This window comes from Phascolarctos cinereus, unplaced genomic scaffold (assembly GCF_003287225.1).
Source record: "Phascolarctos cinereus isolate Bilbo 61053 unplaced genomic scaffold, phaCin_HiC Scaffold_4;HRSCAF=312, whole genome shotgun sequence".
NCBI lineage: Eukaryota > Metazoa > Chordata > Mammalia > Diprotodontia > Phascolarctidae > Phascolarctos > Phascolarctos cinereus.
In genome coordinates, this window is record NW_027555847.1 from 36,188,899 (window position 1) to 36,211,298 (window position 22,400).

The 22,400-nt window shown below is 37.4% G+C and overlaps 1 protein-coding gene across 9 annotated transcripts in view; it reads right to left on the reverse strand.

The window, feature by feature from the left end:
- Positions 1–22,400, reverse strand: part of FOXP1 (forkhead box P1) — a 537,509-nt gene that overhangs the window by 166,584 nt on the left and 348,525 nt on the right. For 7 of the 9 annotated variants that reach the window (XM_078152147.1, XM_078152146.1, XM_078152145.1 and 4 more), the window contains one exon: positions 9,083–9,175. The exons of the other annotated variants lie outside the window; for them this stretch is intronic. In XM_078152147.1, the coding sequence (XP_078008273.1) occupies positions 9,083–9,175 (93 nt within the window). The remainder of the gene's footprint in view (positions 1–9,082; positions 9,176–22,400) is intronic. 9 annotated transcript variants of the gene reach the window in all.

The window sequence follows — 22,400 nt, forward strand, 5'->3', positions numbered from 1 at the left end:
ATTGTCACTTCTGTTCTATGGTGCTTGCACCAACTGCTGTTATTGTAGGCTTCAGGAAATTTTCTAACCACTGGACAGGCTCCAGTGCTGTGCACTAATGAGTTGCAGATTGGAGGGCTCATATGTGTGTGTGTGTGTGTGTGTGTGTGTGTGTGTGTGTGTGTGTGTGTTTTAGGATAGTGCAGTGCCATGGTTTGTAAGGGGAAAAAGAAAAGAAGAGAGAAGAAAAGAAGAAAAGAAAGAAAAAAATTTTTAAAAATGAAAGAAAAATGAAATGCAAAAAGAGGGGGAAAAACAGTAGTTAAAAATTCTGCCTAGTCAAATTGACAAGAAACGTGGACCTCTGTACTTTACCAGAAATTCCTGCAGACTTACAAAATAAAGGAGTTTGCTTTTATCACACAGTATGAGGCTCATATGGAAAAATGGAAAACACTGCATCACTTGACCTTAAGATGCCCCCTTTTCAACCACAGATGAATGTTATGTATAAAATTCTAAATCAACTTAAGATGTAAAGAGGAAAAAAGACTTCAATTTCTACATTAGACTTAGTGATCACTATTTTAGTTCTTGAAATTTATTTTGCAATATTAGCACATGAGAAAGACTAATCGTTTCAGGCTTTTTTTTTTTTATCACTTTGGGAGTGATTATTTAGTCACTTTTGCATGGTGTTCACATCATGGCCTAGACTTTCCTTATGTTAGGAAACAGTGAGCAAACCTCACTTACCCAGGCTTGAAAGCTACCCAAGGTTGAGTCACAAATTATTTGCTTACATTAACAGAACATTAAAACCCATCTAAAACAACCCAAGCCACCATGGCCATCTTTGAACTGTGATTCACTCCTATGGGAAACCAAAGACCTTTCTCTCTCTTAAAGGCAAAGAACAGTTATATGTGATGACATCATATCCCATCAAAACGTAATCACTTCTTGGTGAATTCCAACCCAAGAGACTTTTTGAGTAACGAAATTACATTTCAAATTTTTGCCACGCTGAGTCCCGGGTACTTTTAAAACTCAATCCCATCACATCCTTGAACTGTCATCAACATTTTTTTGGACTATGTCAATAAAATTGATTGCTTGCAGTTCTGAATCCTGCTCTGCACATGGAAACAATACAATTCATTTTAAAGTATTTTCGGGGGTGGTGGTGGGTAGGAACCTTAGCAAAACTATCCACAACATGGAGACAAAAACCACAGAAGCAAACAGTGGATGTTCTGAACAATTCAGCATGCTGGAAACCGACAAAAAAAAAAATCCCAACACAGAAGTCCTAGAATTGAGCCTCACTGTTGTACTGACAGAGAGAGTTTCTTGTCACAAGTGAATGACGTTTTTGAAACATTAATACGTTCATTAAATTCTAACCCTCTCTACTGAAAATGCTCTGTGCTTTGGCTCAAAAGCATCTTGATAGGTTTGTAGCAATCATATATATGAAGACCCCTGAGTGCACAGTTGTGGAGATGCCTCATGCCTACAACCAATCTGTTGCTTTTACAAGTTTAATCTAGGTATTAAGAATCTGATTGCGGACCCATGTTGATACAACATCTTCAACCCAGCTGTACATCATATCAACCACTATGGGTGGTGACAGTCTCCCATGACTCTTAGAAATAGTACATACTTTTAACTCCCTAATCTGTAATACTACAAAATACTGCTCTCATTTTTTCCAAAGCACAAGTGGACTATCAGCAAGGGTCCGACCGTGTTATTCCTAATTACCTTTTTTTTACTCTTGATCCTGTGGCTCTCATAATTAGTTACCTGGGGCTGCAATCCAATTTGAAGTGATGACAAGAAAGTGATCCATGAAGAAGTAATAAGTTAAATCCAATTTCAGCCTTCCTCTAATTAAATGCACATGGAACTAATGACTCAAACCCTACCATTTCAGTGATAATGGTAATTAGCGAGGTGGGAGTCACTCTCTTTTTCAACACCGTAGGTGTAAACCTCGAAGTAAAATGGTAGGAGCCCTCTTAATTATATGTGTCATTTTGTCAGCAATTTACACATTTTTGACCAGTCAAGTATGTTTCATGTGTTTCCTTTTTCTGTATTCTCCCAACCCTTCACACAATGACAACCACATGCTCATCCCACATTCTGGATCCACAGAACCTCACCGGATCTCTTCAGACTGCAACATCAGAAATCACTTTTGCTGGGATCTAGCGGACCGCTTTGCAGTGCACCCAGACAAAAAGAGGCTGGATAAACAAAGCAGAGGGGCAAGACAATTAGCAAGACGGCGGCAGAAATAAATGGGGCTGAATTTTCAAAACTGGAGTACGTACTGAATTTGGACAAATGATGCCAAGGATAGTTGTGGCTGGTGAAGGAAAGGAGATGTGGCAGTGCCTGGGGATAGCTACAAAGATCAGAAAAGATACAATACCTGACCTTACACTGTTTGCAATCTGCAAGGTAGCTGACATTTGGATAGTGCTTCAGTTAGTTGAATTTTTTTTTTTGGGGGGGAGGATGGGGTGGGTGGCAATGGCAGCACAGAATCAGAGACTTAGAGCCAGAAGGCACCTTAGAGGTCATCTAGTCCAATAACCTCATTTCACATGTGGAAATCAGAAAGATTAAATAAATTGCCCAAGATCACACAACTAGAAATTGGCAGAGTTGGGATCTGAATCCAATACCCTTGCCTCCCACTTAAACCATCTTTCTATAGCACCAAGAGGGCACCTGCTACTTACATCAAGGTAGATTAAAAAGTTAAAATAAAAATAACCCTGAAATCATTTGAGGGCTCTATTTTTTTCTCTTTTAAAACTTGTGTTTATGGGTCTGGGATTCCTCAATGGTCTGTGAGAATATCGATAACATCTAAAATAGAGGAGAAATTTTGATCCCTCAAAAATAATTAAGCTGCCATGGTGCCTAGGCACAAAACTGGGATAAATCATGATTGTTGAGGGAATCAAATGAGATGAAGTGTATAAAGAGCTTTGTAAACCATAAAATGCCACATAAATGTCAGCTACCTACTAATGGATAACATTTATATAGCACTTTGAGGTTTGCAAAGTGCTTTACGTATATTATCTCATTTGGGCTGCAGGGTACCCTTGTAATGCTATTATAATCCCCATTTTACAGGTGGGGAAATAAAGGCTAAGAAACTTGTTAATGGTCACACAGGTAACACGCGTTGAAGGCAGAATTCCAAATTAGGCCTTTCTGATGTGGTGGAGAGGAGAGGAGAGGAGAGGAGAGGAGGAGAGGAGAGGAGAGGAGAGGAGTGGAGGAGAGGAGAGAAGAGGAGGGGAGAGGAGAAGAGCTAAGGAGAGAAAAGGAGAGAAGAAAAGAGAGGAGAGGAGGACTGAATATTTGTGAAGCACTTACTGAGTACCAGACACTGCATTAAGTGATGAGGATATAGACATAAGTAAGCAAAAACTCTACATTCTAACAGAAGAAGTCAACACAAAGAAGAGAGAGGAAAAGGAGTGGTGGAATTCAGTACAGTGGAGGTGGCCAGAAAGTACCATGGAGATGTTTCCAGGCAAGATAAAGCAAAATCCCAATCGATTATCAGTGATAGAAAAGCCGGAATTAAGGCCTTATTCATCCTGGTACCAATCTTCAACACTAAGCCCGAAGCAGGCACTGACAAAATGGAGTTGAATGAAACAATATTCACATTAAAAATTACTTCCTTAATTTTAAATTCTAAAACTTTACTGTAAGTTTCAGGTGTCTGTATTTTTAAGTGGACTTTTAAAAACACCAAATTTCTGAATTCAAAATATAAAGTTGCATTTCCCTTTTTACGGTTTCTTCTTTGGCAAAATTTCCCTTGTGAATAGCAGAGACATGATGCAAGACATTAAGATTATAAGTGATATTAATACAAAACCACCACCAAAAACCCAAAAACAAAACCCCAAGCCTACTTAAAACATACTTTATGTGACATCAAGAAAACACCAACTTAGATTTTAAAGTTCTCTATTAAACCACTCATTTGAAGAGTATTTACTAAATCCCTAATATGTGCCATAACGTGTTACTAACAATCACTTTCAACTGGACTGAAGCATAGACTAAAACAAATCTTATTATCCTTCTATAAAACCGACCTACCCTCTAAGGGACAACTGTAAACTTCGGGAAGAAGAGGGAGGAGGAGAACACTACTCAAATGAGATAATATTTGTAAAGCACTTAGCAGAGTGAATGACACATAGTAGGGATTATATAAATGCTTATTCTCTCCCCTTCCTTCCCATTCCCTCAGGAACAAATCAGAAGGTTAGCTGGAGTAAATAATGGATAGAGTTGTGGACTTGGTGTCACACAGACTTGTTTAAATCCTTCCTCAAACAATTTCTCGGGCTGTTGAGACAAGTCCCTTAACCTCCCTGAGCCCTAGAGTCTTCATTTTTGAGTAATAACAGTATCTGCCTCACAGCATCGTTGTAAGGAACAAGTGAAATGATACACATGTAGTGCTTGGAAAATCCAAAGAACTCTAAAAATGTTAGCTCTTATGATGATGCTGGCCTTCGTGGACAGTCTGGAGTCCAACTTTCAGTGGAGAGCAACACACAACATTTACTTTCTTTTCTAACTTTCCTTTCTGCCAGAATATCCATGGATTTTTACTTTCTTGGGAGAAAAGGTGCCATTTGATTGGCTTTCAATTTATACATTCACACCAACAACTAAAATACCTAAAGAACTAAAATGAATTACTATTCAAAAGCTCTGGTCAAAGTTCCAAATTTTAATCAATAAAATTGCTCATCTACTCCCAAATTAATCTTTAGCCAGTGAGGTTACATATTTTCAGGGCTATAAACACACCTGCAGGGTTAAACATTCATTTCACTTGTTCAAGAAATCTTCAAAAGTATATAAACACTTAAGAAACTAGTGTGAACATTTTTTGCTCACATATAAATTTCAGTATACAATAAAACACTGACAATTCAGTCTATGTTAATTTGAAAGCTGTGATAATTCACACAAGCTCAATGGAAATCAGATTTTTTTAATGCTTATTTATTTTCTAAGAGTTAGCTGGGTTAGTTAATAGTGCAGACAAGACTGCAGAGAGGAAAAGTTTATTTTGTTTAAGAGAACATATAACTTTCATGCACTTTAGAATCACATTTTATTTAACTTCATTATACTGATTCTTAGTGTCTCTACTGGACATTGCTTTGTTAACCTGGTTAATATTTGTATATACACTGAAAAATAACATCAAAATTGTTTGTAAAGTCACTTCCATAATTCAGACATGTCTATCTTTATAAAGACAGGACCTCTTGCTTTGGCTGAATTATTGAAGTTTTGCTATGTTTTCATGGTTTCTATTGAATAACCAATTATAATACCAGCTTCTAATTTCAAATATCTTGTTTGTATCATCAGGCTGTGAAACTAGGGGACTCTGCCAACCATAAAGCAAAGAAGTGTGAGATATGTTTAAAATATGAGTCAGTATATTTGGAGATTTTTAAAAAGCAATCAGCTATCATCAGATCAAATCCCTCTCCACTGTCAAGTCTTCCTCTATGCTAAGATCTCAGAGTTGCTAAAATAGGTCTGTGACTGCAGTTATCAAGGCTAACAGAGGCAGTGGATAAGCAGCACTAAGACCTCGGTAAGATTTTGCTTTCATTTAAAAGCTACTCATTCTATGATGCCCAATTGAGGACACAGGATGATGACATCTTTAAACATTAGGGCTAGTTCATCACTGAATGACAAAGAATTAAAGTACAATTTTATAACAAGGTGATAACATGTTAGCTGGGTCGCTCAAGAGCAGTGTAATTTTACCCCCATCTGTTTATGCCAGGTCAGCTTACCTGATGAAGCTTACTTAATTAGACAGAATGAGACTGGATAACTGAGAAGTCATTTAGGGATCCTCTGTACTGGACATAAATTGCCTTATGTAACCAATGCACTCAGCAATTCTTCCAAACCAGTTGAAACTTCCTGCTTGTCAATTACTGAACTCAGGGGGGTGGAAAGTGCCTCAAAACATCTTATTGGTAGAACCAACATTCAAAACTACCTACCTCTGTCCCTACCTTTAATTTTACACAAGTTGTTAAGCTGACTTAGATAGTGACCTTGCCAAGGAGGAAAAGACAAGGGGAACTCCCTGGAGCTTATTTGTGGTGAATATTAGCTAATAACCTTATAATGGTTGACAGGAAACATACTATTACATAGCCTTAAGGAATCTCTCTCTCTCTCTATGTCTCTCTCTGTCTCTCTGTCTCTCTGTCTCTCACCCCCCCATATTTTGGCTCCAAAAAAACTTAGTCTTTAAAAAGTTATCTAGAAATTCCACATGCTTGAAAAAAAAGGCTTTTAAAGTAAGATTAAGCATTTTTTAAAAATCTCCAAATGATCTTCAATATTTAGGGCATTGTGATCAGATAAATTTATGCATGTGTATGTATATGTGTATATAGTTCTTGACCATGTTTTTTTGTGACTTACTTGTTTCCTCCCACCCCCATAATACAATGTCATTTCTCCTGTGCACTTGGGGCCTGCTATATTCAGGAGGACTCAGAGCATTTTTAAGGCTGCGAAAGCTCCGGGAGTGAGGAAAAAAGAATGGGCAGTCATTTGAATCAGTGAGTGACAGGCCAGGCTAGCTCTCTGTATACATTAATAAATTAGAATTTTAATTGTGTCTCTGACTGCAGGAGATGCATGAGGACTTCAATATGTGCCAACAATTGGCTATGTTATGGAATCTGCGATGCGGCCTTCACTGTTGACCTCTGAAACACAATTCCCAGTCTGACTACGGAAACTGTTCGGTTTGATCCTTTCAACTTATTTGAATCCTGACAAATAGGCTCACAGCTGAAAGGTCAACACAGTCATATTTCATCCTCCGGAGCTATTCTTAAGACATCTGCACAACAAAGCACTTCTCTTAGTACCTGACACTGGCCCTTCCTGGCACAATACCTCATTAAAAATGTCCCCAGTGTTAGAGTACATTAAGAGACATATGGAGCGGCAAGAGTTTACCAAATAAATGTTTTTGGAAGCATTAATAAACAATACATGTTGTGACTTGGTGGTTCCAATAAAATGTCACTGCAACACTGATAAATTCCTGAAAGATAGTTGCTTCCTCAATTTCAGAAAAAGGAATAAATGTGTCCCTAGGAAGGGTTTTGTATTCTTTCCCAAGTTCCCAAGAGGATCATTTTGGGACATGGATTTCTCTACTCTGACCAGCTGAAGTCAAATACATGGAGTTATCATAGATTGAGTTCAGAAAGGAATTTGACATTCTGAATCAAATTCATTCCATTTATTCCTAACCTGTAGGTGCTTTCTCAAATACTCAACTCAGACTAGTCTCAAATTTTAGGATCCTTGAGTCACCAATTCAGAGCTGGCAGAGACTTTAGAGGACAACTAGTGAGATCACAGAATCATAGAGAGGAAAAGGAGGTCCAGAGATGTCCAGTGACTTAGCCAAAGCTACACAGGTACTAAGGGAAAGAATTATGATTGGAACACATGTCCTCAGATTCTAAATCTTGCTTTATTTTCAACCCAATGCCTGTACAAAGTAAGCCCTAATATATCATCCATCCATCCATCCATCCATCCATCCATCCATCTACCTACCTATCCATCTATGTATCTATCTATTATCTTTCTTTTTCCTTAGATGTGATCAGCTGACATATATATTTTAAACCCCTAATGCTTACTAGATCATGGGCAGTGGGATGACTTTCCAAAAGCTATCTTCTCTTAACAGATTAGTGCAAATAAAGAACCCTCTGACAGCAGTCACATTATTTGAATTCGCACTGTGTATTTCCATTGGGTTAGAATTTTACATAATTACAACTTCAAATACAGTGATTGTGAATATATGTGACCACTTCAGGGGATTCTATAATCTCACTAATCAGGATCTAGTTGTAATGACTTTTTTCCCTAAAGAAATTCATGTAAAAGTTCTTATTTACCGCTAAATATTTTTTTTGGCCCTGAATTACAGCTACAAGGGAAATTCAGTCAGCTTCTGTGTGCAAATAATTCTTGGCTTCATAAAATTAACCTTTAAAAACATCCAAGGCACCCAGCAATGGACAACAGGTATTAATTATAGCCAAGCCATATTGGTAATATATTATAAAGGCACTATGTCCTCTTCCATGATCCTCATCCACATAGAAATGATCTTTCCTTGTTTGTCTAAAAAGAACAGAAGGATTCTTGAGGGGTGGTGTCAACTCCATAACTTACTAAGCATGTGGCCATGAACATGTCATTGAATGTCTTAGAGTCTCAGTTTCTAGTTCTGTAAAATGAACACAATTACACTAGCCCTGCCCACACCTCACAGGTTTGTTATTAGGATGCTTTAGAAATGCCCAAGTGCTATGACTATTATGTGACTAGACCCATGACTTCATGTGTATATGTAATTCCCCGGTGAGGAAACTCTCTCTAATAAGGGAGGTAAGTGCCTTCTTTGCAACTTTGTGGTGTTAAAGAATTGCCCAGAGCATTGAGAGGTTAAGTAACTTGCTCAGAGCCATATAGTTAGCATATGTCCAAAGAAGAACCTTAAATCCAGATCCTCCAGACATCAAGGTTAGCTCTACCCAATACTACAAACTGGCTTCATTATTGTTAACAAAAACAATGATCAAATCTGCAAAACAGTGAGCGAGCTCTTCTTGCTTGATGCCCACCACTTCCTAAGCCTTGTTTAAAACCAGAAACATCTACTGAACCTTTCCTTCACACACCAGAAGTCCTTTTAGATTGTATGGATGATAAAGTATTGTCCCAAGAAGGAAGCTTAACATGCTAGGATAGCCATAACTTCATTGATTTGAGGGAAAAACACTAAGAGAAATTTGACTGCAGAATTTCTTCCATAACTGGAAGATCATCACACCATGGCTGTTGGCATTTTTCATCTGCAGCTGATGATAAATGACAAGAAACATCAAGTGTCTTACATTCGATGCCCAGCCTATGACAGAGTGCTCAGGGTTCCTGCGTCTCCCTCTTTTTTTACCTGAAGGGCTGGCTGTTTGTCATTCCTCTTGGGGGACTTTAATCCACTAACTTGTTGCTGTTGTAGAAGAAGCTGTCTTGCCACCTGAAGAGCCTGGAAAGAAAGAAGGAAGGAAAACTTTGGCTTAGCACAGCACTCTGGGATGCTATTTCCCCAAATTCCTGTAAGCCGGCCTCAAGAGTGGATTCCGATTTTGCCATGACAAGGAATAGGTTGTAGCACATAAGACTTCTTCCTAGAATGACTTGATCCCTTTTCCAGATTTCATTGACTTTAGGCTAACCTGTCAGAGTTTAAAAGGCACAAAAATCCATTTACTCAGATCTTTCCTATAATCTACTGTGTAATAATAATAATGATAATAAATAGTAGTGCTTTAAGATTTGCAAAGTACTTCCACGTGGTATTTCATTTGATCCTCACAACAACACTGAGTGGTAGGTGCTATCATTAACCTCGTTTTGCAGATGAGGGAAGCCAAATGACTCATCCAGGATCACAAAACCAGTAAGTGAATGAGGCAGGAATTCAATGAAGGTCTTCTAGTCTGCCTAGGTCTTTACTACTTTTGCCTTACTCAGGCAATATTGCCAGGAGATGCCAGGAGCAACTGAGAGAAGGAAAATAATTAACTAGTTTCACAGGGAACTAGTTTACCTGGGAACTATTTCCTTTACTATTATATCCTTCTATTTAGGTGAATCAAAATGTTTCACCTTCCTCGAATTTTCATTTAGAGTTGGAATATAAATAAAAGACATTCCTTTGAGCCAGCCCATTCTGACTGAGATGACTGTGATTTGGGGATAGAAACAGATGCATCATAGCAGAAAAGCTGTGGGTAGCCTATAGAAAATGGGAAAGCAATGAATGTCTAGCTAGTTATTTTCTTTTCCTTGCCATCTATGGAAAGGGAATGATGCTAAATGATTATTTCAAAAGTTGAGTGTTCATGCTGCCATCAGCTGCAAGTCAAGCTACTGAATGTTGGAAAGGTAGGGCACAGTGAAGAACTAACTATGTTAGCAACAGGACAGATCTGAATCTACTCATCAGAGATGCTGAAATAAGCAAAAGGAAATGGGAATATTCATGAAACACCAATCAAGTCTAGACTTCCAAAGTGTCAATCAAGGGCTTGCCCAGATATGTGTGGATATCCCCCAACACATCTAAAACAAAGATTCCTAATTCCTAAGATTTTTCTTTTGAAGAACACATGGGAAGAGTCTGAAATACCTCTATGATAATCGAGGTTGTGACATTAGAAATAGAGAATGGAAGTTCACAAATGATTCTGACTGCAATTCACTTGAAAGGATAATATTTTCTGAGCCAAATCATCCAGGAGCCAAGAAATTATATCTAGAGGAAGAAAAAACTCACAACATGGCTATGATCTCATTGATGCACATTTTCTCTCCAAAGATGTTGAGGCGAACAATAACTCATCCATGCCATGTTCCCCATATTCTCCTGTAAATTCACAACAGGATGTCTAGCCAACTGGCTGCCTTCTTCCCTTGCTTTCTCTTGACATCATGAGGAAATTACTAGAGAACATAGAGTATGGTTGTCCCTCTCACGTGTCATGCGATCAGTCCATCCTCTTTTTAGATTATATATTTATTTCATGACTTATTCTCTTCCTACATAAAACCGTCCCCCCACCCCAAGAGTTGTATAAAGTGCAAAGTAACTCTATTAGGAATACAGAAGAATTTGTGCCTATAGAATACCAAACCAAACCACCAGCTGCCTTGGTAAATTCAATGGGAAAAAATTGGTTGAATTAGCTCATTCCCTGACCTGACCAGCAGACCAGTACATACGCTTGGATGCTTGTCTGAACTGGCCAGTCATTTGACTTTAAAAAGCTACACTGTAGATGCTGCCACTATGTTAGTGAATGGTGTTATACACTTGAGAAAATGTATAACTCTACTTACTCTGAAAATACTTGTACATTATTTGGGGTGCAACATCTCGAGGCTATCAGAGGTGTGAAAAGGCTCCAAGAAGAGACATAGTTGGAACAGCGAGAATGCTTCATGATCTCCATGTACTTAGCCCAGAGAAAGGGAAAAGATATGTATGAAGTGCTTGGAAGGAATTGTGCCCAGCTTGAGGGACCTGATGATGTGGGGCCAACAACAAATAAACCTTTTAAGCTATGGTCAGGATGTTCAGCTAGGCCTTGTTACTGGAGTGCTAAAGCCAAGAACATTGTAAGGTTTGCTCTAAGGTTCAGTAGAGACTTCCTTTTGGAAAAATAGGAAAGGAAATGGAGGGAGAAAATGACCAGAATGGGGGACAAGGAAGAAGATTACAGGAAGTCACCTACTCAGCCACTCCCCACCCCCACCCCTTGTCCCATGAAGGCTTACTGCCGACTGCACTCACCACAACTGGCCCTTCAGGTGGAATGGACAGTCTAGCTCAGCTGTGAAGAAAGAAACATGCTGGAGAGTGTCTGCCTGCAAGAGCCTAAAGAAAAAGGCTGTCTGAGAGGGACATCTGGAAGCCGGGACGCCTGGGAGAGTTGCCTGAGACTCAAGCCTGCTGTCTCCCTGGAGGATTCACCATAGCTGGACTTAGGGTTTCCTTGTCTCCTTGGAGACGTTCAGTACATGCGTAGGTGTAAAAGTGGGCAGACTGAAGATTTCATTTATATCATATAAGAAAAATAGTCCCTTTGCAAGGTGCCTGCAGGAGCAAAAGCCTTTGTGGCTACTCTATACGTATCCTGAGCTATTTATCTTGAAGGGTTTATGGCTTTTTCATGTAAGAAAGGGAATTGTTATAAATTTCAAGCATGAAATTTAGAATTCTCACATCGATGAACTGAGTCTGGCTACTAGTTAGAAAGGCAAGAACTGACTGCAGGTGACAGTAGTTAGGTGGGTCAAAGTGATGTTCAGAGGAAAAGAGAAAACAAAAAGCTAAGTATATTTGCAATTCTCTGGTATAATAGGAAAAGCCTCATCTTGGGATCAGAAAATCTCACTCCAAGTCCTGACTTTCATTCCTGCTTTCTGCTTGACCCTGGGCTAAATCATTTAGTTTTTCTGAGTCTCAGTTTCTTCATCTGTAAAACAACAGTATTAATTTTGTCCCAGAGTTATGAAGTATAAGAACTTCTTACACATTATAACACTACAGAAATGTATTATATTCAAATTCAAACAATAGTGGCCCACGTAAAAAGAGTTCACTACATGCACCAAAAGAAATGTTTCCTTTCTAGTTAGCAAGCCTCCAATCTTTCTTCAATTATTCTACAATGCTGAATGTGACTTGGTATGTGTCACAAATACATTCATGGCAAATGGAGCTCCATTGTTCATACGTGGTGCTGTTCTACACTCAAATTTCTTAACCAAAGGAGGACATAAAATTAAAAATAAAACAAACATTTCTTTAGTGCTTATTATATATACTGTGATTATCAAGGTAAAAGTTGAGGTGGTACAGTGAAAAAGGCATAGGATTGGGATGGAGGACCTGGTTTGAAGCTCAAAGCATGGCTGTAGTCATTTATGGTCTCTGGGGCTCAATTTCCTCATCTATAAAATGAAGGGGTTAGGGGTGAGGAACTTGTGGCCTAGAGGCCTACTAGACTGAATGACCTCTATTGGTCCCTTCTAGTACAATGCCTAACACATAACAGGTGCTATATAAATGCTTATTCCCTTCCCCCCTTTCGAGTGCTAAAACTATGAGATTAATAATGACATATTGTTTTTGTTGTTTGAAGGGGAAATAGTCTATCATTGATGCATTTTAAAAAAAATACACAGAAGAAAACAGAAAGGAAAATCAGAAGGAAACAAAGATAAGCAGGATAGCTTTGAAACTAACATTGAATGTAGTATATATGCTATATTTAATAGAAATATGTGATTTCACATATAATCCTCTTTTTCTGATCTACTTTAGATATGGAAATTTTGTTATTGTGACCTTTGTTAAATTCAGCATTTAAAAACATAATTGAAATGAGAATAAGAATTCAATTCAGTTTAAGAAATACATATTAAACACTTGTTGCAACAGAAACAGTGAGAGTGGAGGCAAAAGCAATAATCTCAACAAGCTGTAATGAGGCCTAGCCCTGATTTGTAGCACAGAAAAGAGGAAGACAGGAAGGAAACAGGCATTACCAAACCCACTTACTCTGTACCAAATACTGTGTTAAGCACTGCAGATTAAAAGTTTAAGCAAAAAGAAGATGGCCTATGTCTACTATGACCTCAAGGAGCTGAAATTCTACCATGGGAAGACAACACACAAAGGAAGCTGGAAGGGGACGAGGAGAGTATGAAGGTATCCAAAAGAGAAGAATGATTCTGAAATCCAGAATGAGAGAAACAAGGCCAGAAGGAGAATGCAGGCAGAACAAACGGGGTCCCTTTTAGAAAATGGAGGCTCCGAGAGGAATTCACCAAGGGGACAAAGGTAGGGCGGGAGGCTTTGTGTAGACATATTCCAGGCCTGGTGCAAAGGCATCAGGGGTGGTAGAATGTTTCTGGGTGAGAAGGCCCCAGGCACTGAGAGAAGCTGCAGGATCAGAGTGCAGTGGAAGAATGATTTTGAAATCCAGAAAGTCAGGACAGGGTCAAGAGGTGAATAAATAGGATAGGATTAGAGAGAAGGGGAAACAAATGTGAAAGACATTGGAAAGTATCGAAGAGGTTGAAACAACAGAGCTCTGTACTGAATAAAAGAGATGAAAGAGAAGGAAGAGTGAAAAGCAACCACAAAGTTCTAACCATGAAAGACTGAGTGAACTGCAGTAACAGTGACTAAAACAGTACAGGCCAAAAGAAGAGTCACATCGGGTAAAAAGACCATAAGCTAAATTTTAGACATGTCCTAGAGAAACATTTAAGAAGAGAGGTCTTTTCGACAGTTGAAGAGAAGGTTTGGGACTATAAATAGCTCAGGGCTGAAGCTACACCTCAATGAGCATAAGACCCTATAAGTCAAATAATGAACCATATTATCATATAGCTTGGCTAATCGTTGTAACATTCCAATCATGTCTCTCCCAATTAGAATTCTTGGCTCAGACAAAGTTTAAAGAACTTAGAAGAACTAGGACAATTCTGGTCAAATAAATGAACACAGAACCAGAGAATCATATTTAATCTAATAAGCATTTATTAAGTATCTGTGAAGATACAAAGACAAAAGGAGGAAATAAAGAGTCCCTGCCTTTAGGAGGCTTACAATCAATCTGAGAATTCTCAAGTTGGAAGGAACCGTAAAAATCCTTCATTTTATAGAGAGGGAAACCGAAGTCCAGAGGGGCTAAGACAATTGCTCATGGTCACACAATGAATTACTAAAACTGAAGAAAATAGACTCTGAGTCTCCTTACTACTTGTCTAATTATCTCTTCATTACAGGTTGACAAAATTCATCAATAAAATAACTATATCACTAAGACTAGTTGTTGTACCAAAAATGTATAAAAACAGAATTACCTAAAATTGTTCTGAGATCCTGGGATTGACAAATTCAGAATGAGTAGCATTAGTGTAAAGCACTACTTCCATCAATAAATCATCCAGGTCCACTGATGAACTTCTTCCTGGAGCAGAAGTACCTTAGGTGGCTCAAAAGGCAAAAATGCCACAAGGACAAATCTCTGTAAAATACAGAACCTAATCTAGAGAAATGTACAACTAACCAACCAATCATTTGGGAGCATGGGAGACTGAAAACAGCACTGGACTTCTCTTCAGAAGACCTGCGATGGAGGCCTAGCTACGCCATTTACTAGCTCTATGATCTTCTGAACATTGCTTAACTGCTGAAAGTCACAATTTCTTCATTTAACATGCTGATATAAAGCACTGTTGTCAGGATGAATTGAGAAAAGAAAGGGATGGAAGTATTTTGTAAACTGTTAAGTACTATGTAAAATATAAAAGCAGTATGCGAAATCACCTTCGATTTTTAGTAAGAGTTATAAAGCTATCAGTTAATTTTAAACAAACACATACCATACAGATAGAATTTAGAGTTGGAAAGGACCTTGATGGCTACCAATTCCAACCCATACTTAAAAGGATTCCCCATTACAACACATAGAACAGGTGGACATCCAGTCTCTGAAGACTTTCAATGATGAGGAAGCCACCACTTTCAGAAGCCCTTGAGAGTCATTGTGATCAACAGGGTCATAGGATCACAGATCCAGAAGAAGCTTCAGAAGTCCCCTAGTCTACTCTCCTCATTTTACAGATAAGGAAACTGAAGTCTGGGGTGGTTAGGTCACTCAAGTAACATCAAAGATGGGATTTGAACACAGGTTCTCTGATTTGAGAACTAGTGTTCTTTCTGCTGTACCAGGTGGTAAAATGCTATTCATTTGCTTTTTTCTGAGGTATATATTGCTGTAGTTTAAAATAAAAGACCATAAATCCTTTTCATATCCAATGAAGCTAAGCTTAAAGAAAGGCGTGGAAAATAAAAGGTCAACTTTATTAAAAGACTATAACCTTCAGAGTGGGAAGAGACATCTAAGGCCATTTATTGTAGTCCCATTACTCTAAAGATGATAAAACAGAGGCTCAGAGAGGTTAAACGTCTTGTCTAAGGTCACACAGGAAATAAAAGAACTTGTATATGGAGTGCATGTCTTCTGGTTCCAAATCATTATTGTGATGAGCAGCATAGCACTTGGCATGGCTACCTCCATTAAAAGTAACAAGATATTTAGTTGCACCAAACAGTCATTTTGTTTAGTGCATATTTCATATAAATCAACCCCTGACAATTTGGTTATTTACAAATTATTGCATTTAAAATAAAAAAACTGGATTTACTGTATATTTCCTAGCTGTCTGGACCTGAAAATAGATGCTTCCTATTTCCATCAGAGCCCCATGATCAAGCTTTTAAATGATCATTTCTGCTGTTCAGTTTCTGAGACACTTGAGTTAAAGGTAAAATAAGTTCTTTTGAACCTACAATTGTGATAGGACAGATACGCTCCTTGATTTTCTAAGGGATGAGGAATACATACATACATATATATATATATATATATATATATATATATATATATATATATATATATATGTATATATATATATATATAGAGAGAGAGTATATCCTTATATAGCAATTACAAAATATTATATAATAGTATTATATATATGTATATTACTTATGTGCTTCAAATTTTGAAGACCTTTTACTAACCTAGTGAAAAGTTTCTTGTACTGGACTGATGCAACACTTCATTTATAAGACATATGCCAAATATCTGACACATGATGCCAGTAAGGAGACCTGAGGGAATCAAGGAATCTTATTTCTTTTCCTAAAGGTCTTCAGAATTATAATAAACATTTAAATTACTAGAATTTTTTTTTACTTATTACCCTATAATAGTCCATTAGACATATTTCATTCATTCATTCATGAAATGTTTATTATGGCATTAATAGTTATGATGTACTCTGCTTGGCATTAGAGAAGATATAAAAATAATTAAGATACGATCTCTACTTATGTGCACCTTATCAAGACCTTTTTTTCCCCTCAACTTCTATTTAAAATGATGGGCTTTAGCAAAATAGTAGGTAATTGATAGCTCAGACTCTAAAAATTAAATATGTTCAGTGCTCATGACTAGGTCATACCAATAAGTTAAAAATGACAGTACTGACAAAACTGATTTACAGATTTGTTATTATAACAACCAAACTACCAAGAGGATATCTTACATAGCTAGACAAAATAATAACAAATTCATTTGAAAGGATCTAAAAGAAAGATGATGAAAAAATCGAGTAGGAATGAGACTTTACACTATATTATAAAACAACAATCACCCCAAAAAAATTGGTACTGGTTAAACAATGACAAAGTAGAATAAGTAAATCAGCAAGAAACAGAAATAATTGAATCCAATTATTCAGTGTTTGATATATATATATATATATATATATATAAATTATCTAAGAAACAACTCTCTATGTGACAACTATTGAGAAAACTGGAAAGCAGTCTGGCAGAAATTAGTTTTAGAACAATATCTTATACCATATACTACAATCAACTCAAATGAATATGTTATCTGAATACTAAAATTCTTTCCATAAAACAATTAGAAGAGAGTCAGATTAGGTACCTTTTTCAGCTATGCCTATGGGGTAAATTCTTAACCAAAGGATAGAGGCAATTACAAATGATAAAATAGATAATTTCAATTACATGAAACAGAAAAAAAAATGAATGAAGAAATTTAATTAAAGTAGGATAAGAAGGGAAGTGGTTGACTAGGGAAAAAAGATTTTCCTTTTGTATCAGATATCTCTGATAAGCTTTTGATATACAAGATAAATAAGCAACTAACAAAAATATACATATGACAAAATGACACTTGCCAATAAACATAGTCAAACGATATGAAGTAATAGTTCTCAAAAGAATAGCAAACTACTAACAACTATATGAAAGAAAGCACCAAGTCACTAATAATAAGAGAAATGTAAGTCAAAATTCTCAGATATTAATTCAAACTTAAATTCTCAAAGATAATAAATGGGAATGGGAATAGTTAGTATTGGATAGGTTATAGAAAGAAAAGTACACAAATGCACAACCGGCAGAGCTGTGAATTGGTCCAAGTATTTTGAAAAAAAAATGGAACTATGAGATGACTAAAACATCCATATCTTTTGTCTAGAGTCCAATGTGAGGAATATGCCCCTACAAAGCAAATGACAAAAAAAATCCCATATACAACAATATTTTTATAGTAGCCCTTGTTACAATAGCAAAGATTTGTAAACAAAGACAATGTCCATTAACAAGGGATGTTCAAACTGCGGTACACAGACATAATGAAATATTACTGTGCTCTAAGAAAGGATGACTATGATGGATACAGAGAAGTATGGGAATCTTTATATCAACTGATACAAAGTGAAGACAAGAAAAAAAACAATTTACAAAATGACCACAGCAATGAAAAGGAAAAAAACACAATAGAAGAAATAAAACTGAATAGAATGAAATTATAATTAACACACTTGACAAAGCACCTCCCCTCCCTTCTCTATAGGAGTGGAGAAGACAGGTATGGATGACTACATACATTATCAGGCTTTTTCAATATGTTGATTAGTTTTGCTGAACAGTTTCTCCCCACTTCTTTCCATCTTTGTCATAAGGAATGGCTTTCTGAAAATTTCCCTTTTAGGAACAGAAGGATGTATTGAGAAATATAGGTAACATAAAAATGCAAAAAAAAAATCGATACAATGTATTTCTTAAAAAAATATAAAATTTAAAAATATATCGACAAAATATATTTCTTTTAAAAAAAAGTATAGACTGGGCTGTCCATCTATCAGCTCTCCCTGAAGTTGAACTCAATTTTATTTTTCTGAAAAGTAACTTATAGTATTTGTATAGCACACACTTATTCTTTTATTTTTCTAGCAAAGATTATTTTCTGATAAACAAGATTTTCCTCAAATTTCTGGCCTGAGAAGTGTCCTCTCATGGGTAATTTGTAACACTAAGAAGAGAAGGCCCAATAAAATATGGGTCTAATGTGTAGCAGGTCCCTTATTATTAGAGAGTTGAGAGAAATGGTTCTTACAAGTCTGCCCTGGTAGGTGTCACATTTTCAGAATAAAGGCAAGTCTGAGTCATTCACCCTTCCTCTAATTTCTTTTTCAGAGGCTCTACCCAGTTCTCAAGATCAAACCTGCTTCTAATATAATTCCAAGGGCTAATCAACAGTCATTGTGTATAGGGGGGTAGGAGGAAAAGCTAGTAAAAAAAAGGGGGGATAGGAAGCTAAATAATAAAGGAGTCTCATTCCCTCCTGTATTTCTCATACTATATATCAAGTCTATTTGGTGTACCTTTAAAAAAAGAAAACCCTAATTTATTGAAGTTAGTTCAACCCCAACAAACAGCTACCATCATAAAATCAGCACTTGTCACTGAACAGGATTTGACAATCTCTCTGTAGAAAGACTCAGGACTGAGTTAGCACAGAAACTCTGTCACCCTTTTTCTTTAAACCCAGCAATCACTCCAGTTCTGAACTGAAAGAGAGCCAGGTAGCCCTCTGACTTTATTCTGAATGAAAACAAACCAGTATAATTTCTCACCAGTAAACTTATTTGGAATAGCAGACCAGGAGAACAACAAGCTGAATTTATCAACTCTGTCTAGGTGATTGTTAACTATTAGGTGGAGAGACATCCCAACACGTGGACACAAATGCCTCCAATGTCTATAAAACTGGTATACATAATAAAGCAGCAGAAACACATTCTCCTTATGAAATTCCAAGATATGTCAATTCTGACACGTAAAAGTCAACCAAATACATAAGAGGGCATTTCATCTCTTTGGTCCATCCAATTCTTGATCCACTTTCAGATTGCCAATGAGAATGTCAACAGTGGCCACTGGTAGGAGACTGCTTGGTCCACACAGCAGCCAGAAGACAACAAAATCTTTAGGTCAACAGGAATATTGGATTTGAACTAGTGACCGAGAAGGGAAAGACTCTATACACTACCATCAGTCTTTCACGTTTTGACAGACAGCTGAAGAAAATGTCCTACATCTTAGGGGCATTCAATATTAACTGATATTTAGGGAGCGTATTTCATGTAAAGATCTCAAAACAGCTCGCAGTCTTTTAAAGCTACTTTTAAATATAATATCTACATAGATAAGTTGATAAATTGGATAATTCTACATTCCTCTCCCCCCATCCATCAATATCAATGTAACATTAAGACTTAAAATTGAAATCAAAGGGACAGCAAATGGAAAAGTTAAATTCCTTATAGTCATGGCTGTCCTTTGTACATGACAACTTCTCTGGTGGTAAGTGCTCTCCTGGGTGCATGGGTGTGGCTGAGGGAACAATGCCTGAGGAGAATTATTTCTATGAAAATGATAAAATGCTTCAATGGATTCTTCATGCTCCAATATGATGAATTTACTTATTATTACTGGATCTAGCTCTGGTCCTAGGTTTTACATATCTGGGATACAAAAGGAATGTTTTCCCCTTAACACTTTAATTGGCTATCACTGATAAGATTTTATTTGCACTCTTCTTTTATTACTTTTAAACGGAATATAACTACAAAAACATGAGCATGGATGGATTCTCATGGCAGAACGTAAGCTCCTTGAAGGTAGGGACAGATTACTTTTACTTACATTCATAGAACTGAGCACAGTGCCAGGCACATGGCAGGTATATAATAAATGATTATTGAACTGGACTAACTGGAGGAGTGTTCAGATTATTTTCAAGTATTTCGCACTTTGTCTTTTAGGGTGCTCCTTGCTTATGTGGAAAAAAAAACAAAAGAGAAAAAAAAAACTTTTCCCAAAATGAACACCAGCATTGGGGAGGACAGAACTGTGCAACTGTGCTCAGGCACCGTGCCATGATTTGTAAGCCCCCACAACTCAGGCCAGATTCTCATATTGTGCAAAAGCTAAAAGAATCCATCCACAAGGGTATCAGAAACCTACAGCCAGTTGTAATTATTCTGCTATGTGTACCACCCCAAAATGAAACCTAGGGGCCCATCGAGGGTCAAGTACATTCTTTAACCACTTGAGATGATGGGGAGTCTTCTGAGACAAGCAGAATAGCCTTTCCTAATACACATGCATACATGCACCCATAGGTACATATATATGCATGTAAGTCTATTAGAAAGATAATGGACAGAAAATTTCATGAGAAGAAAGACAACTCCATCTCTTGCAAAATCAACTGAAATAGGTTTAATTGCTGTAAATAGGCAGGAAGTCTGTTTGAAGTCTCTTACAAAGGGTGGAGGGTGAGGTGGGGGTGGAGACTCCCACCATTTTGAGGAGTCACAGTGCCCCATAATACCATGTTGGGGCACTGCTTCACTACTCACTAATGGAGCAAGTGCCAGACGCTGAATCACCAACACCAATTCCTGTACTACCAGAGTTTTCTTTGGCGGTAATCCATTCAAGTACTGACCATGCCTCAGCCTGTTTAGCTTATGAGATTTGACAAGATCATGGTCCGGGGTGCTATGGCTGCAGGCCATGTTAGCATTGCATTGAAACACAATTCAAGTTTATTATAAAATGTATAAAATATCGAGTTGGAGAGGTGGTATCCAAATCTTGGTTTCGCTCCATGTTCAAGATGAGTGCTTATTAAAAAACAGAATCAATCCAACTCTTTCCAGGTTCACTGCATAACACATACACCAAGGTGAATCTAAAGAGATGTCAAAAGTTCTCTCTTAACCCACTATTGTCTGCAGCTGCCCTTTAGCCCAGGAAGCTATGCAATAGACTTGATTATGAATAAGACAGATTCACTTTCTTTTACACAAAATAAGAGCCTTACTAATTTTTAAAAAAAATATGTAAGCTATCTGAATACATTTCTGAAATAACAGAGGATTTCCATCGTCTCATTGGTTATTCTGAGAGGAGCTATGCCAACACATCCACAGACAGAGTCATTTTTAATTATTTACTTTCCACTGTCCTCATTCTGGATGCCCAGTATGACGCTAAGGTAAGAACACTGGGCTGGGCCCAGCTCTGGGAGATGATGATGATGATGATGACAATAACATTTATATAGCATTTCAAAGTGTGCAAAGCCCTTTACAGATATTGTCTCATTTGAGCCTCACAACAATCCTGGAAAGTGGGTCCTATAATTATTTTCATTTTTACAAGTCAGGAAATTGAGGCAAACAGAAGTTAAGTGACTTGTCCAGGGGCACATGACTAATAAGTGACTTGGGCAGGATTTGAACTCATGTCTTCATGACGCCAAGTCTAATGCTTTATTCACTGTCCTTCCTAAATGAATGAAGGAAAACCAAAGCCCTAATTTCCTCACTACTCAATGACTTTGGGAAAGTAACTTCCAATTGTAGAGTAAGGCAAGAGCAGACTCCTATCTCACCTCTGACACTCCTGGTATGAACATGCACTTCTTTCGTAAATCAAGGCAGAAACCATGGATAGTACTGGCCTCACAGACTCTTCATGAAGATCAAAATAAGGAAGCCTTTGTAACGGGCTTTTGGAAACTCTTAAGTCTCGTTGAAATAACAGTAACAACATAACCTCTGGTGTTTTAAGCCTTTCCCAACATGGCCCTTTTCTACTTTTCTAGTCTTTTCACACTTGATTCTCCCACTCCATGCTCTCCAGAATCACGTTAAATTGTTCTTGAGGTTCCTCACATATGACATTATGTCTCATGATTGTGCATTTTCATTAGGTGTTTCTCAACCTGGGG